We start from the raw sequence: 18606 nt of genomic DNA, 5'->3' as shown, positions 1-18606 counted from the left end.
TACAATTTCACACTAAACCTCCACTTCTGAATGGCGAACACATCATTTCGTATAACTTAAGACAAGCACGCTTTTTTGTTTCATGTGCTCAAATACTCAGCGCCCATGCAACGCAATCATCTATCTGCCCGACGGGGCATCCTCACAAGAGCCCCGGCCTTGCAACAACCTTGACCCGTGGACATTTCCATGGGTAAATAGCATGGCTTGCCCCTGCCCTGTCTATCAACCCGCTGGGTGAATTCACTCAGCGTTTCCCTTGGATATCACATCCTTCGCTTTGCTATTTCGCATTACACGTAAGGTCAGCTACTCCAGTGTGCTCCTGCTTGAAGGCAGATAAAAAAAAGAAAAAGAAAACAGTTCTGTACAAACTTGGGGTCCATTTCTGTCCCTCAAGGTACAATATAAACAAACAAACTCCATAATAGGCTCATTATCGGACTCCAAGGTAACTGGAGTGTTGTCCTTAAACTGTGAAAGAAAGGACTCGAGGAACAAAGCAGTACCTTGGAGGCTAGCACGCCGGTCACAAGACATGTTAGCTCCCCGGAATTACCATCTTTCTTTTCTCAGAGTGTGCCATTGTGTGATTTTGGTGAATTTAATTGCTCTTAAAGGAGACATATTAGGGAAAAAGACTTTTTTATCGCTTGCATGACAGAGGGTTGGACAGACCAGTCTACTTTACTACCGCACAATGACGTTCAGTGTGAAATCAACTAGCTGTTAATCACATGGTTTTGGCTTGAGAAGGAGGCGGAGCTGCTAGCAGCAACAGCTAAGCACGCTGAATTAAACGAGTCCATCACCTACATTTTCTACAGTTCTACCTCAAGGTATGACCTAACTAAGGGTATTTTTTGAAATATGTGCCAGTGGAATCAGTCATTTTGCCACAGGAAGTAAGCAGTCAAAAACAGGCTAAGCTAATGCTACTCCCAGTTAAAGGTTACTGTCGAATAGGGCTGACTTTTTGATTAAAATACCACAATTCCAGACAAGGTGATCATGTGATTGTCAAAGATTCGTTACATTGTCCCTCTACACTCCCATCAAGCTCACCAATCCCCACGAACATGTTACTCGTGAAAGGTCAAGCAAACCAACAACCTCCAAGCTGCTGTTTCTATCATATGTGGAAATGTTAATGAATAGTATAGTTAGGTAAAAGTTAGTGAATATTGCCCTGATGCTCCGAATCAAAATCAAAATAGCAATTTCTGTCAGAAAAATTGCAATTCAATATTTCCCTTAAATCATTCCGTCCCACTGTCAAACTATTAAACTAAACATCAAATAACCACGTAGCTTTTCTTTAGAACGCGCCGCTAGCTGAATGCTAACACATGCGCAAAAGAAACCATAGACAGGCTATGATGAACTCACAATGCCTCCTACTTGCTGTAGCAAGAAGTGACGCCACCGGCAGCCATCTTGCGTTGCCACTCACTAAGCACACCGAACTTGAATACATCGATTTCTCCGCACCGTTTCCACGTTATTTTCTACGCTACATGCACATTCATCTGTAAGAATGTGATTAGGAATTTTCTTTGCCGAGGCATATCTCCGAGTGCTATTCAAAGATTCGCCTGTATCGCGTTATCAGAACCATCAACAAGGAAATGAATGCAAAGCCCATCAGGAGAACATTTGCTGTGAAATGCAAACGCCATCTCTATAAATCACGATTCAGGAGATAATATAACTCCATATACTGTATACTATATACTGACTGCTAGTTGTTCCCTACAAAAGCAGTACAGCTCTAACCTGTCCAAACCAGCTGTATGTCAAAGAGTGACGTAAAGGTATGTTAATAAAGCACAACTCTAAAGAAACGTGATTTTGATAGGCCAACACGGCGCATTGATGTCCATTCCTGTCATGTGGGAATGTTGATGACATCATCCCCCCCCCCCCCCCCCCCCCTTCTTTCACCCCAGTCATCTGATACTTTGAACCTGGGCAACATGATGAAACTTCACACTGCAATACCAGCCAAAACAATATGCACACGTTTTATAGATATGATTATTTTAGTCATTTTTGTGTATTGTTGAACTAATGTAGGAGGAGCAACAGTTGCCGTAGACACACTTGCACTTTCATTCCCTTCTAACTGAAATCGTGGGTGAACAATTTTTTTGTAGAGCTTGCCCAATGTGGCATTTTAATTTTGCAAAGTCTACACTCAGCCCTCAAGCAACCTATTAACTTGAAAATGTGTTCAAATTCTACTTTGATTTTTTTTTTCCCAGCTCAGCTGCGAGTAGACTCTCACTATAAATCAATGGTCTCTTGAGTTCACTTGTCTAAGTTGTCTCTCTCTCCTCATTCCAGTGCGTTCACTCTGCTGAGTGTCTGCAACCTAACCTCCTTCCCACTTCTGCTTAGTGTGGACACACAGATGCTGCCACACATCTTGACCAATCACATGTATAAAGAGTAACAGAATAAAGACTTTTTATGACATTTTACACCATTTATTCTCACTTACTTGGATCTATTTTTTTTTAAGGTCAATTTTATGACTGTTTTGTGTTTTGTTTTTTTTGTTTTGTTTTTGGGGGGGGGGGGGGGTCATTATGTTGTTATGGTCCTGTATTTGTCCCTTGTGATGATGATGTTGTCAGTTGTTATGCAGTTGCTCTACTCCTTTTTTCACTCTTAGGTCCTGCATTTAAGGTCTGTACTCGTCACTCTTGTTTTGTCATATGGGCCTTTATTATGTCATACAGAATTGAGCATGGTCCGAGCTGGAGTTACCGAGTAACACTTTTGTCAGTACGTCAAGGTTTTCTCTGCATCCAGCACACTCAAGCTGCTTAGTCAAGGTTTCTCTGTCAAGTTTTTTTCTTCGAGGCTATCTGAAACAAGCCCTGCTCTCTGTTGTTACTTTGTACTTTTGTATATAAAGACTTTTCCTTTTACGTGTCCTGTCTATTTCTGGGTCCAAATGATGCTCCTCGTGACAAAAATGGTCTCTCATGTTATACAATTGAGTTACTATGGTTAAAAAAAGTTTAGAATTGAATTTGCAACTTGTATACATTGTATTGTAAACAGTTTTATTAGTATTTGTACTGCCATTTTGTGTGTGTGTGGGGGTGTGCGTGTGATCTTTTCTTTATAACACTACTGGCAGTTGCTCTGAATGACTCAAGCAGCAAGATGTGATTGGATTGTTGATGCTTGGCTTCAAGAGGTTTAGGAATTAGATAACAGAATATTTCCAGGGCTCAGTTTGTATTTGTACAATTCCAGTACATTGAGAATCTTGTGAGTTTCCTCTCTGGTGATGATTTTCCAGGCCACAACTTGCTGCTTGTGTTTGGCTGTTGCTGCCATCAGTGCTGCTTTCAGTAAGTGAAAACAGGTTATTTGGTTGAGGTCAGGCCATTGAATAATATTCTATTTATTGGCCTTCCATAAACTTAAGTGGATGATGAAGTGTTTTCCTTTAAAAAAGAAGAAGAACATTCTACCTACCTACCTACCTACCTAAGCGATTCGATTCGTATCATGATTCATAGGTCACGATTCGATTCAATACTGATTAATCCCGATACGAATCTATAAATTGATTATTGCGATTTTTTTTTACCTCCAATTTTGAAAATACTAATCAGGAAACTTGTACATGTACATTGTAAAATTTGTATAAAAATATATTTATCTGAAAATTCTGATTGCAGTCTATTTAATGTTTGAACAGCACTGAAATCAAATATGAAGGCTTAATGTTCCATTAATATAACATTCTTCCATGTGTAAATCCTAACCCTAAGTAAGACGTTTTGTTGAATATTCCCATAAAAAAATTGATGTTTAAAAATATTTCGGCCGCATATTGAATCAATTCGAGAATCTAGATCTATCTATCTATCGATCTATCTTTCATGGGCATGAAGCAGAGCTAAATAGGATGAGCTTTATTGATCATGTGCCTGCTGAAAAAACTAAAAAGATGAAAAGTGAGGCATATACAGCTACTGCATATTCTCTGCTTATATTCACACAAATGCTAGCTGTCGTGCTTCACCGCGAAGATGAATAATGACAACATACCGCACTGAGAGCAACTTAAGACTTACTTTTTTTTTTAAGCCGATGAATGGAATATTCTTCAACAGCCAAGTCAGTGGCCAGATCTCATGCCAATAGAGCATGTTTTTCACTTACTGAAGACAAATGTTAAGACAGCAAGACCCAAACAGCCGGTCAAGGTGACAGCAGTCAAGGCCAAGCAAAGCATCTCGACGGTGGGAAAAATTACATGTGGTGATGTCATTGGCCTTAGAATTTGGAAGTTTTTGATGGCAAAAAAAAAAAAAAGGGGGGAGTTTGCCATTTTCAACATATCACAGACAGGAGGCATGGCTGACGAGTTGTCAATCATTTCACTCACTCACTCACTCACTCACTCACTCACTCACTCACTCACTCACTCACTCACACACACACACACACACACACACACACACACACACACACACACACACACACACACACACACACACACACACACACACACACACACACACACACACACACACACACACACACACATTAACCTGTTAGCTTGGGCTTGAGGAGCTTTGCCGGAACTATGTTGAAATATCCACACCCCTGTTTTGCTAACACCTGGGCATAAGACTAGCAAAATAAAAGGACAGATTCAAAAGCAAAAGTGTACTAATTAATTAGCAAGATATCTGCTCGACACGTAGATTTTTCACCTCTTTTGGATTTTTATCCAACTACAAATAAGACAATAAACAAAACGTACCTGGCTACCAACATAGCACTCATGGCTAATGTTGTTTACATTGCTAATGCTAGCTTGGTATTGCTAGCTCTGCTATTTTGTTGAAGCTGGTTATGTGTCTCTGCGACTGTTTATCACAACAACACACTCTGATAAACGCATGGCATGAAATGGTATTTTCATTTATAGTGAGGGGCACACGTTTGGAAGTGTGGCTACATCCAAATCTTGCTAGCAGTTTAACACCTAAAACTCCCCCTTTAACAGCTCCTTAAAGGTCCCATAGTGTGAAAATGCTCGCACATTCGTCGTGTGGAGGTTGTTTGGTTACAAGAGGTCCGATATAATAAAGCAGACGATGGTTGGATAATACTGAAGCGGTCGCGTATTGGTTTGCCAAGAGACAATCCGCGGTGGTTATTTTGCCGTGACTGGCAACTTCGCCACTTAGTTGAAGTGACTTTGTGATGCTAACCGACCGCTAAGTGGTCTCGACGAGACGGCTTGCACGTTGCGACTGCGCAGTGGCCTAAATGTGCACATTTGTGTTATTCATAACCGTGTGCAAATGTCTACAAGCATTCACGGCAAAATAACGCTTGCAGGAGAGTTGCCGGTTACGGCAAAACGCTACAACATAGTCTCTGTAGTAACGTTATGCTACTTTTAGTAAAAAGGTACAACTTTTCCACATATTAAAATAGTTCTCAATTGTGTAAAAGACACGTCTGTCTGGCTCAAATTGGTCCGGTTGCACCACACTGCTCCTGCTTGTCATGGCCGCCGAGTCGTTTCCATTTACAACATTAGCACATTGGACCCGAGCAAAATTCACAGCCCCTTCGAGAGAGAAGGGTATGGCCTAGGCGGGGCCTGGTTCAGACATTTGCATAAAAGTGACACACCCACAAAACAGGCTGTTTTGAACAGAGTGGTTTTTTTTTTGCTCATTTAGGGACAGCAAAAAATATTAGATCCAAAGTCAATTTTGGTGAATGCATGTCACAGACATGTCTTTGACACATTTGAGAACTATTTTAGTATGCGCAAAAGTTGAATCATATGAGTCCAACAATGGATAAAATGTGCTGTGTTGAAAGAGCATATGATATATAAACTCCCCTATGGCGTTCAACTTGCAAAGTTATTAGTTTTTTTTTACACATTGTACTTGACCGTGAATATCTCATACTTTGCCTTTGGATATAATGTGTGCCACAATTTGAACCACATGCATAATTCATCTCTGAATAATAACCCCTACTATTAGAGAATATTACAATATTTGGGAATCATTAATAAGTAATGCCTTCACACTCTTAGTGCTCAAGGTTTGACAATAACTTATTGAAAACCTCCCAGGCAGTTCCAATTACTCCGGATTAAGTGTGGGAGGTCATTTTCTTCGCATTTATGCAGAATTGCTTCACATTAAAATGCATGCGAGGTATCGGCGGGATAGCAGCAACATTGCATTGGCCAATTTTATTAGTGTTTGTGGAAATGTGCTGTTGTGTTGCAGTGACATTTCATTTGTGTGATTGTGGGGATTTCGGAGGGTGTGTTCACCGAGCTGTGAAAGGAACGCGGGGGTAAGTAATCCACACAGGGTGATGGAAATTTGAATGATAAGCAGAATGGCGGCCACAAAGGAGCTTAAATATCATCACTAATTAACACAGTGAGGTGAGCTGTCACAGGCCTGATGGATGCTTGCTCCAACCACATATTCCGTGATTAATCAGAGCTCATGATGAAAAGGTTGCTCCACACCTTGGGCAACACAGATACAGTAGTCACAGCTATAGGACTGTGATGCCTTCAGTCATCTATTTGCATACTTGTGAGCCATTTGACGGTGCCGCATTCAAATGTTTCTCAAGCCGAGAGCTGCTTTCTGTGAACCTCTGAGACACACACGGGCCAGAACCCCGCTGTCTCCACTCAGCTGAGATTTACTCGCCCAGGGTGGAATTTCTCTTTGAAGGGCCCATTTGTTACACCTTTGACAGGCGAGGTGAGCCGGTAGAGAGCCGGCTATCAGTCTACTCCAGCCTGCGCACAAGGCAGCACTCGTACATTTTACCTCTGGACCGACTCCATGATCGCTCTGTCTCCCGCAGATGATTTCGAACCTGGATGATTTCTGCACTTTGTGTATGAAGATGGAGTGTTATAACCCCTGTTCTGATATCCTCCCCATCTCCCTCACTTAAAGAGGTCCATTGTTAAGTGCCGGGGGCCTGTGGGTGCTGTAAATCAGAGGGCGGAGGGAGGGGATGTCTCCCATGGGGGGAGAGCGCACTCCCAGCAGCCTACGGGCTGATCTCATGTAGCCTAACCTAATGCTTTAATTAAAGAACTGGTCAATAGCACAGAGGAAGGTGCTGAAGGCAACGAGCTGCACCGACGACCCATGTGGGGAGAAGGATGGAGCAATGAACGCATTCTCTCCTTCTCTTTGAGGGAACAGATGTCATCTGCTGCGTGTGTTTAGCAAATTGAGTCTTCGTAACCCCATCTTCTTGAAATGTTCTCAAATGTGAACTCTCTGGAAGTAGTGATCAGTCTCATACACGCCTAAAGACCATGCGTGCTTTTCTGACGTCTCTGGATACCACCTCACTCTCTCCACGTAAAAAACAACCTAACAGACACTACCCTCTTGTGGCAAAAGTGGGTATTGCTTTGCGTCACTCTAATGGGTTATTACTGTACATCTACCATGAACCTCTCATCCTGTATTTTACAGTAGTTTTTATTTTTTTTAAATTCAGCTAGTTTTATGAGCAAATTTGTTATTATTTTTTAATGCTTAATTTTTGTTTAGTTTTCATTAATTTTAGTTTTTTACATGGAGTATTTGTTGAGTGCAAGAAAAAAAAAGTGTAATACAGTAAAGTACAATTCTCAAAGAACTGTTTGACCTACCTTCTTCTGTACCGAAATAAATACGTATACATTTAAAATGAACCCCAAAAGTCATGTTTTGACAGACGAAAACAAAGGACATTTGATAGTTTTTTCAATGTTAGACACATTTTCAGTTAATTTTAAGCAAAAAGAAAGAGAAAAAAAAAATCTAAATTTTTTTCCCAATCTTATTTAGTTTGTTTTCATTTAACCTTGCAGTACATTTAAGTGTGGAAACTAATCAACTTTAATTTTAATTTTAAATTAAGAATCAGTAGTGGGTCACATTGTGTATGAACAGTTTTTGTTCATGCAAACGTTAGTTAGTGAATGACAACGTAATAATTCATTTTAAAATTAATTTGTCAATTTTCTGTAATTCTGTTAAAAGGCTTCACAGAACGTTGACTGCAGGTGTAAGGGGGACTCCAACATGGATTCTTCGCCACTCACATTCACATACCAATTGGGAACTGAACCACTACTGTACACATAATTTTAGAACTATAATACTCAAATAATTTTTCCACGGATTTTTTTGTTTGTTTTAAAAAGTCAAACAAGCATGCATTTATTACAAAACGAAATGTTTTATTGAGACTTGGGGCCCTAAAACTCTATGCACAATGTATTATAATCAGCTATAAAATAGACATCATTTCACCCTTGAAATGCCTAATAAAGGTGAGGTTTATACATTTGTATAAATGCAGACAATAATAATCACGGCTGACGTATGACGAAGAAGAAGAAGTGACTGCTTATGAATATTTCCAAATGAAAGGGTGACCCACCTTCAAATAACACAGAAACACGTAATAACTTTGTAAATATTTAGATTTTTGGGGGAATGTAGGTCACACACACGTAGGTTTTCTACCTCAAATGCAATTTAAATATATTAACTTAATGAGCAGTGGGCAATCTCATTGGTGGGCTCCAACCATCTCTCCTCGCTCCAAAACATTTCACATAGTCTAAAAAATAGCAACGCAACTAGAGAAAACTAAAAAAAAGAAAAAAAGAAAAGAATACATTTTACCTCAACAGTGTATAATGTAGGATATCGTTCCCCAAAAATTTAATGAAATAAAAGCACACCACTTCCACATCATCTTCACTGAAGATGCTAACCGGTTTAAAACTAAAGATGAAAGGACATGGCACAGTCTTCACATTCAATTATGTTGAGAGGCTCGCGGTTACCGGTCTCGGACTACAGCTACAACTAAACAGTCGCCCTGACCCACTTGCCACGAAATCATGTCTGGAAAGGATGGACAAACGGGCTGGCGCATCGATCCAAAAAAACGAGACAGAATACAAGGGACATCCTGAACTAGATCTAAAAGAGGTTCATTCATCAATGTTAACAAGCAGAACAAAGTAAAAACCAAGTGGTGGACATAATGCGTATTCGTATTTGATATGAGCCATAGAATTGGAATCGTTTTGTTTTAATGTGTTGAACATCTTATTGTAACAATTTTTACAGATTAAAAAGGTACATTTGATTTTCAATTACAACACAAAAAAAAACCTACTTTATTATATGGATTGCTAATTACTAACGCAAGATTACGGATTCTTGCGCGATGGAAACAGTTACACAACAAAAGCGTGTCGAACTTGACCAATCCAAAGGTTCCATATGTAGACGCAGGGCTCCATTTCTGGCCTCAGCAGGACAATCAGTGACCAAAACTGTCAAAAACCACCTTAAGTGTATCCCATGGCAGCAGCACTGTTAAAAGTGGGCACATATCATCTACTTATTGCCATCATAATGTGAGGAGAGAGTCTTGTTCCAAATTTGTCTTTCGTCTCCGATTTCAACAATAAAGAGAAGATAAAAAGGTATCAAAATCCATAAGCGAACTAACTGAAGTCTGACTGTGTTAGCTAGGTGTGTCATCTAAGTTGAGTTCCTGTTTCAGCGATGTTGCGGATCAAAGTTACTGAGTCACCGACCGTCCGTCGGGTCTTTGTGGGGAACGGGGTGCTCGGGGTCAGACAGTCAAGCGGCTGCTGGAAGACTGTAAGGGGCTCCAGGAAGCCGTGTGGCCAGATGTGCCCTGCGAGTACGTCGACGAGCGACTATCGCAACACTGGTTGTCGTCTTTGCTGATCCCGGCGGTGCACAAGCGCCGGTGCCTCAGCAGCCTGTCTGTCCGGGAGAAGGTCTGGGGGCCGAGTGGAGAAAGACGGCCGTCAGTCGTGCTCGTGCTACCGTTGCGCGGTATCAAACCATCAATACGATACACAAACTGAGCCATGTACATCCTCCGGAGAAGATCAGAATGCTTATCTACATGACAAAAAAGACTGAAATAATGTCATAAAATACATCAAACTAATCACAGATGGAGAACAATATGAAGGTATGTAGGTCAGACCTGTGGTCCGGTCCAGCCAATAGGAGAGCAGTATCTAGGGAGGTGAGTGCCGATCTGTATTTAAGGTCGCATCTGATTGGTTAAACTTGGATAAACGCCAATGCGTGCAACGGAGCATACAGTACCATAACAAAAGTTTGGATTTATCGCATGTCTTTGCGATGAGCATATTGAACGTGCCATCATCGCGATGACGGTATTTTTTTCCATACATGGTGCAGCCCGAGTGCTTTCCTACCTAGATGTTACTCAAAGCGCTTTAACACGGTCTCCTCATTCAAGATCCAAAAATCAAATACAGCTCCAAAGACTTTGAAGTGTATTAGTAGATTTTTAGTTAAGTTTTAATTTCATTAAAAGCACTTTCATTATTATGTTATTTTGTTAACAAAAATGTTTTCTCAATTTTAGTTTGATAGGTTTCTTAAAAAATAACTGATTGCGAAGTCCCTGGGTTGATTACATTGTCATGGACGGACACACACGGAGACTAAAACCTGATTGGACGAAAAAAAAAAAAGAAGAGCATCCACATATAAAACAAATAGTGCAGCCAAGAGAAACACTACAAAATGAACATGATAGATGCGGGTATAAATACAATTTCATGGATCAGATATGAGACATTTTGACAGCACAGTTCATTACATCTTTAAAAGACAGCCACAATAATACACATATTTATGGATATAAAGCAAAACTGAGCACTCTGTTCTTGTATTGGCGCTCCATAATTTGCCCAAGCATTGTACCTAATGATGTGGCTGGAGAGTCGGACTAACCTGATTGCATCGATCGCACTGGTAGGGCTTCTCGCCACTGTGCACCCGCTTGTGTCGGTCCAGGTGGTACCGCTGAATGAAGCGCATGTCGCAACTGTCGCAAGCGTAAGGCTTTTCCCCTGCGAACATCCACAAGACAGAATTACTTGGACACAAACCAACATTCAACAACAGCAGCTAAACTTTGTGGCGGTGTGAAATGCTTTAAACAACGGATATTTGAAAACAGTGGATAAATACCGCAAGGTTAAAATTGCCACAATTTTGTGGTAATCATGTCAAGATAAATAAAAAAAGTTTGTATTCCATTTGTGCAGTTCTAGTACCCTCTGGTGGTTAGTTTATTAGTGCAGTTTAATTTTAATTAGGCACGTTTAAAGTTTAAGTGCTATTTTGTTTACAAAAAAAAAACACTTTTTTTTTTATTATCAGAGGTTGGAAAATATTATTTCAATTAATTTCAATGGGGAAGGAGGCACAGTGTTGTGAACATTTTCTAATGTAAAATATGTTCATTGGCTCAATAAAGGTTGGGAAACACGGTCCCAAGCAACAAATCAATCTTGAGAAACACCTTATTTCCCCTTGAATCTTCATCCTACCCAAGACATTAAGGATAATTCTGTGGTTGTTGCCCCTCACCCGTGTGCGTCAGTATGTGTCGCTTGAGGTGGTAGCTGCTCCGGAAAGCACCGTAGCAGTGGTCGCAGATGAAGTTCTTCTGGACTTTCAGAGAACTGTCGTCATCATCCATGTCGAGCTGCTGCAATAAAGGCTACCAAAGATGACAAAATGAGTATCTTTATCCCACTACATGCAATCATGAATTATTTATATCGTGCTACATGAATGTGTACGTTCGAGAAGATCAAACTTACCCGCACTTCCTCCTTAACTTTAACAGATTTTTTGTGCTTTTTCTTGGTGTGCATACTCTGGCTGCTATGCATGTTCTTTCCATCCAATATTCTCGAGGTGTGGTAATCACCATCCTTTTGGATCAGCTTGGGGAGAAAATACAACATTTAAAACATTAGGCTGGAAAATAATATATATTTCTACACCAACGCCATCATTTAATTTAATTTAAAAAATGTACATTAAAATGAAACCATTCTACCAGAGAATGTTTAGCTCACCAATGGTGGACAACTCCCTGTTGACAAATGGCCCACGTGGCTGTTGGATTGGGCATGGTGACCTTGGTGTCCATGGTGGCCGTGGTGCGAGTGGCTTTGGTGGCTCTCAGGAGTTGACCGGTGCCCGTGACCCATCATCTTCTTTTGACCTGAAATGTTGTTGGCTTGCATCAGGGCCATGCTGGACAGCACCGCCTCGCAGCCCAGCAAGCCAGCCTGGCAACACAAACAGCAACATCAGAGAACATCGCGAGACTCCTTAGAGGGACAGTGAAAGAGTGCTAAAGGGGCAGAACAATGGAAGTAAAAATGAAAAGGACAGGCCTCTGGCTGGGGACACAACTTGAAATTATTTTGATTCTGCAGATGAAGAGACTTCCACTGACCCATTTCATATGGTCTCGAACAGAGTTGTTTGAATGGTGTGTCATCGCCGTGCTTTTGAATTTGTGTGTGTTTGGGGGTGGGGGGCGGTTGGGGGACAGAGCTGACCTCAGACAGGGTGAGGGCTAACAGAGGAGACCACACCCACCCAAATCATGGAGGCCAAAGCCTGAAAGTAGAGGCATGACAAAATAAAGCTACGTGCATTCTACTTTCATTTGTAAGTTCATCAATTCAGCACGCACAACAGGGAAGAGATGTAGGTCTCACACTAAATTGTGCAGGTTATCAGGCAACAAAGCCCCGAAGGTTTGATGCACATTGAACATTTTGCCTGGCACCAGAAAGCACAACAGCAAGGTAAAACAAACAGATGAATAATATGCATTATAATAACTAAAACAACTGGGTATAAGATTGGGATATTTTATTTTATTTTTAATAAATAAAAAGTAGGCAACAAATATAATTATATAGAAAAATGAATAGCTGAAGTCTTGCAGTTGAAAGTGGTTGCTTATCCAGAAGAGGGCTCTCTCCTCCTCCAATACAACACATTACATGTGAATACCGCTTTTCAGAAAGGTACAGATTTCTGTACTTCCAACAGTAATGTCACGTTATCGTCAACAATTTTTTCTTTTATGCCTAAAAGAGTTTATTTTTAATCAGGAACTAGTCCGATTCCACATAAGCGTGTTTCAATAAACAATGTTCTATTATTAGCAAAAGTCTCTCGTAAAAGTACAAGTCTTCTGAATAATTATTTACAGATCCCTGTCGTGGTAGTCATCTGGGCTTTCATTTGCAAGAATAAATGATTTTTGCTGAAGCAAACGTGACACATTTATAACTGTGCAAGTTTGCTAGCTAGCAACTTACCAGAAAACAGGTTGGCGTTAATAAATATAAGAGCGGAACTCTACCAAAAAAAAAAGGAAAAGGAGACGACGGTTCTGGGTTGTCAGTTCTGATTTTAAAGGTGGATCATATTGAATATGTAACGCCAAAAGACGGAGTCCGCACTGAATGAGACCGAAAAGGCTAGCTAGCTTACTAGCTAGTTGTTCGGTTTGGGGGGGAACTCTTGCAGGGCTGAGACCCCCACCCTCCCCCACCTCTCTCGCGCCTCAGACGACACAACAACAGACAGGCACACACACGGCACACCAGGCAGGGCGTGCGGGCTCAGAGCCGATCACAAAATACTGCCGCAGTCTGTGCTAGAACATTCGCAAATCCGAAAACTGCCCACCAGTGAAACGATCATGTGCATAAGCAAAAACTGTGCTCCTGGAGCGATTACTTACCTCTTAATTGTTACTGTTTTGTGGATTATTAGTTGACGCACTTCCAATTTTTTCCCCTCAGTTTACAAACACTGACAGGAAACGCTACCGGAAGTGTTCCCCGGGGGAGTGTTCTGATTGGTTACAAACGTAGCCATGTGATTGCAACTGAATGACCTATATGTGCGGCCATTTTAGTAAGGGAGTGATGACTATATTGGAAAAATGTGTTTTACAGGCAACTGTAAGAATAAAAACAGCTTAATTCGCTTTTTTTTTCTCAGCGAGACATTGTCTCCACACTCTCTCCAATTTCATATTGGTCTTCATTTGTCAATAATATATATTGGGAAAAGGTTTGGCTTTTGCCACATACATTTTTCATTACGAACAAAGTTAAAGAATTTTAATTTAAAACGGTGCATGGATTTTACCCAACGTACGTGTATCTGCTGAAATTTAAGAAAGACCTTGATGTTAAGTGCAGTTTTTGTGACGATTTGTTCTGGCATTGTCCATACACAAAGCAATTCTGGGGTAGATTGTCACCATTTATTATAGTCTACATTTATCCAGACTTCTCCTTATTTGAAACATGTATTATTTGGTGTATTTGAATTTGATAAAAAATATCTATACGCAATTTTATTTGCTAAATCTTATTATTATTTTAGCAAAATTTTATATTCACAAATCTAAATTTACACATAAGAAGCCGCCCTTTATTGAAATTTTTTATATACATGATAATTTTTTTCCCAGCATTGTCTGGTTGTATGTGTCTGAAAGCGGTAAAAATTTACAAATATTGTAAACTTTACCATTTATTTCAATGATCTTGTATTATTTTATTTTTCCCTTTTTGTTATAGTATTGATTTTATTTTGTTTAGCTTATATGTTTTAACCTCCCTGCCGTGTTTTATGTTCTAATTGTTTGAATTGTATACAATGTATTTATTTGTATATATTATATTTTCCCTTGTTCTGTATACTCCTTATTATATGAATGAAGAACATTGAAAAAAAAAATCCTATTGGACACTTATCTACGCCGTCATTCCTATTTTACATTTAACACATTACCAAGCTAAAACCTCACAAAAATATATAATATAGGGGATTTTCAAGAGGTATAGCGTTTTTATTTTTTAAAAACAAACAAACAAGCAAACAAACAAACAGCTTTATTAGGCCATTAGAATAAAATACAAATTATCCTTAAAGACAGTCGCTGCTTACCTTTTGGATTTACACATGCAGTAGTTTTTATACTCATATCAAGCAGTGCTACTGCTTGGCATTCATGAATTTATACTTCATCAATAGTGCACACAATTTTCTTGAATATACTTGACCAATAAATGAAACTACAATTGTAGTAGAGATTGCTGTAACTTTAAACGTTCAAATTGACCAGCCAGAACAAGATTTGCTCGTTTCTAATCTTGAAAATAATAAAGGCATATTTTCTGTTGTTGTGGTCATTGTGTGCTTCTATCAGAGGGTGGATTCTGTGTTTCCCACAGATCTGAAAATGTACTTGGGTGGGTGGAGTCCGGCGATAGGGATTGGACGTGGGTCTCACTCTTTTTACTATGTCTCCTTTAGCCTCACAATCCACAAGTGAGTGACGGCGAACTAACGTTACATGAGGTATATCCTGTCACGACACGTTTTTTTTCTTCTTAAAAATTGCTTGAAAACTTCTTGGGTGGTAGCTAATTTACTTGGGTGGCCCGCCCAAGTATCAACATGGTGTGGGAAACACTGGGATGAGTGCTACTCGACAACTTCTGTTCTGGTTGGCTGTTAGGATTTTGCTGACATCTAGTGGCTATTAATAAAATGACACATATTAGACTACTGTAGTCATCAAGCTATAACCAATGTATGCCGATTTGAAATTAAAGCAAAAATTTGTGCCTTTAGTTACTTGAGTTTATGTATCATGTATGTGTTATTTTCTTTTCTTATTTTATGTTATTTGGCAACTTGCCCTCATCATTATCATGGTGAATTGAAAACACAAATGTATATGGCCACCTAGGGTGTGATTTTATACCCCAATTCCCCATTTGGTAGGTACCTTGGTTTTAAGGTCATGGTTTGATTTACATTAACAGAAAGGGAACAAAATGCAAAACAAATTGCTCGTTTTGTGTAAACATTTTATTGACTTTTAAAATGAAACATTTCCTTTTTAGGATAGTGCAAAAATGAATTGTTATTGATCTATTTGGTATAATAAATACAACAATCCACTAAATAATCTAATTTTAAGGAAAACAATGTATTTGTAGAAGCATTTGTTTTGTTTCTCATTTCATAATGGTATTTATTCATTTGAAGAATTACAACCGCAACTAACCAATGAACGACACTACTCTCCTATTCTATCTGCGCCTCATCATAAATGTCTCATGTTGTGGGCCAACTCAAGGTGTTAAGCTGGAGATCTGTGTTGTAAGATGGCGGTGATTACTTTGACAGACACGTACTATATAAATACAAATTATTACTACCACTGCTACTACGACTATTAATACGTATTGTTCAATGCCTGTTAATACGGGGTCTACATCTACGTTAAAGGGAAGCTACGAAAAACACGCCCCTGAAAACAATTGCTGTTTACTCTGGCTTATTTCTGGGAAACAACAAATCAATACCTTATTCTTAGCTAGATATTTACTTAGTTTGAAATAAAAATCCTCAGGAACCCATTTCATAAACACACACTCTCACCATGACTCGCCGTGTGTATTAGTTGTCAGAATAAATCAATTTTCTCAGCCTGCAGTGAGTGGAAAAAAATATTCTTGTTAGCCCAGGTGAGAGAGCTCTACAAGAGAGTAGGCCCACTTATTTTTATTCTGCATTCTAATAGTTGTATTTTGTTGATAATTCCAGTGTGCATTGTGCAGTTGACTTACTCTGGCGTTACCTGGAGAAAATCCATACAAGCATAGCAAGAACCTAAACTCCACAGACCAGACCTGATACCAGAGATTTTTGAACTCACCTAGGTTTGTGAAATCAATGTGCTGGCTACATGCTAGCACCCACAAATAAATGAGATAACAATAATACTATAAGATGGGGACGTTTTTTTGCTTGAAACAATGTCTTGTAGAACAGTAACTGACCTGACATCCACTGTTGTTATCAGCTATGCGACACTCCAGATTTGAAAGCAAAGGTGTGTGTTCAGGTGAGCAGTGCAAGTCATCATGTCCACTGAGATGTGAACCCCTCCCTCTTTTAAGGACAGATAGTGAAGCATTGAGGGAATAGGACTGACCTGACATGTTTGTTTAACATGCAATATATGTGAACAAACAAAGTTACTGAGGGCAGAGGTAGAGTGAACCGTTTCCGAACACGGGGAGCATCAGGTGCCTGCAAGCAGACGGCCGCGTGTTTATCATAAGTGGAGAAGAGAGCAGAGGAGTCCGAAAATGGTCCAAAATGAGTTTTCACTCAGCTTAATACCATGAGAGGTGCTATTATCTTTTTGGTACTGCAGGATACACATCCATTATCATTCAGCATGTACATACAGTACACTGCAGTAATGTTATTGATGGCTCCATTAAGAGGTGTGAATAATTTAAGTGTGTATTTGTGTGGTGCATGTGTCTATGCACTCCGCATCACCACTGCTTGGAAGATGTAGAAAAATCCCAATTGAAACAGCTTCTTCCCTCCTTTTGATCTAATATAAGGAAAAGACTTGTCAGTGACTTTTGTCATGTACAGTATCTTCACCAGCGCTTCACAGGGGAATCACACTGGAATCTATTATTATTATTATTAATATTATTATTATTATTATTATTATTATAATTATTAATTTATTTATGTAGTTATTTATGTATTTATTATTACAGTTTGGGAACAATTTGGAAATTTTTACTTTGGGTGTATTCACTTTTGTTGCCAGAATGGCTGTGTGTTGAGTAATTTTGAGGGGAGAGTACATTTATGCTGTTCTATAAGACCCATTGTACGCTGATTATTTAGATTGCAGCAAATAATAATTTATTCATTGTTCCCATTAAAAGATGTAATAAAATACTTTTTAAAATCGGAGGGGTGTACTCACTTTTTTAAGATAGTAGGTTGGTATACTGTGTGTATATGTAGGCTAAATGTGTATATGTGTGTGTGGCAAAGAACAAAGAAAAAACAAGTGGACAAATGTTTTAAAAAAAGAAAAAGAAAAAAGGAATAAGGGTTAAAGGAGCAAATGCATCACACAGAAGTAAATACCCAGTGTCTGCTGATTTAACCATTTCGCCTACGCCCCTGAAGGGAAAAGCCGAAAGGAAAAGAAGAAGACGACTCTAATCTACTATTATGACAGGACAAGGTCCCGTTTACAGATTTAAAAGCCAAAAATAACACAAAAGAAAGAGGATAGTGTGTTTGGTAGGAACTCAGGTCGACCTCTAGATGGAGCTCTTATCCTTCTAAAGTGGAATTTGTCACTGTTACACAGTTTTTTTTATTCCAGCGTTTGTGTTTGTGCTTATTTCTGCAGCAGAATCAAAGATGACGAACGACAGAAGGAAACACATGCAAGGGCCAAGTAACATTTACTGCAGTATTTGTACATACAATGAATTTCTATAGACTTGTGACACCAGGCCACACAAACAATACACATGACCGGGTGTAAATTTTACATTATTGGATTAAACTACCATGGACACAATATGGTTTTAAATTTTAAGGAGTCTGAGATAATTACCTCGAAAAAGTAACTTAGTTATCCCACTGATTTCTTGATTTTAAAAGTAACTAAGTTAGATTGCAAGTTACTTTATTAGTAACATTCAACAGATACCAACCAACCACAGTTAACATACAATTGGAAGTGCATTTTTAACTGTGACGTATAAGAATAAAGTTTATTTAAAAAAAT

The 18606-nt window shown here is 39.3% G+C and overlaps 1 protein-coding gene across 4 annotated transcripts; it reads right to left on the bottom strand.

Moving 5' to 3' along the window:
• Positions 1–9027: 9027 nt before the first annotated feature.
• Positions 9028–13793, bottom strand: znf740b (zinc finger protein 740b). Of its 4 annotated transcripts, none has more exons than XM_086070323.1 (7): positions 13699–13793; positions 12391–12557; positions 12005–12220; positions 11744–11869; positions 11508–11640; positions 10866–10984; positions 9028–9870 (listed from the first exon to the last, which is right to left on the bottom strand). In XM_086070323.1, exons 2-7 carry the CDS (start codon positions 12433–12435, stop codon positions 9697–9699), a joined length of 813 nt encoding a protein of 270 aa, XP_085926449.1. In that variant the 5' UTR covers positions 12436–12557; positions 13699–13793; the 3' UTR covers positions 9028–9696. The 4 variants fall into 4 exon arrangements, with proteins under 4 accessions (XP_085926449.1, XP_085926450.1, XP_085926451.1 ...); XM_086070324.1 differs by lacking the exon at positions 13699–13793 and adding an exon at positions 13271–13681; XM_086070325.1 differs by lacking the exon at positions 12391–12557.
• Positions 13794–18606: the final 4813 nt, after the last annotated feature.

The sequence above is a fragment of the Leptonotus elevatus genome, chromosome 2 (assembly GCF_054856555.1).
Source record: "Leptonotus elevatus isolate MCC_2025b chromosome 2, RoL_Lele_1.0, whole genome shotgun sequence".
Classification (NCBI taxonomy): Eukaryota; Metazoa; Chordata; class Actinopteri; order Syngnathiformes; family Syngnathidae; genus Leptonotus; species Leptonotus elevatus.
Note: the sequence above shows the minus strand (reverse complement) of the source record. Positions and strands in the feature narration are given on the sequence as shown.

What these genes read in the sequence shown, in the direction of transcription:
- znf740b (XM_086070323.1), bottom strand. Translation starts at nt 12,435, where the DNA reads ATGACACACCATTCAAACAACTCTGTTCGAGACCATATGAAATGG. An exon ending in CAGGGAGTTGTCCACCATTG is followed by an intron (nt 11,870 to 12,004) that starts GTGAGCTAAACA and finishes TTTCTCCCCAAG; the next exon opens with CTGATCCAAAAGGATGGTGA. An exon ending in AGTGCGATCGATGCAATCAG is followed by an intron (nt 9,871 to 10,865) that starts GTTAGTCCGACT and finishes CTCGGCCCCCAG; the next exon opens with ACCTTCTCCCGGACAGACAG.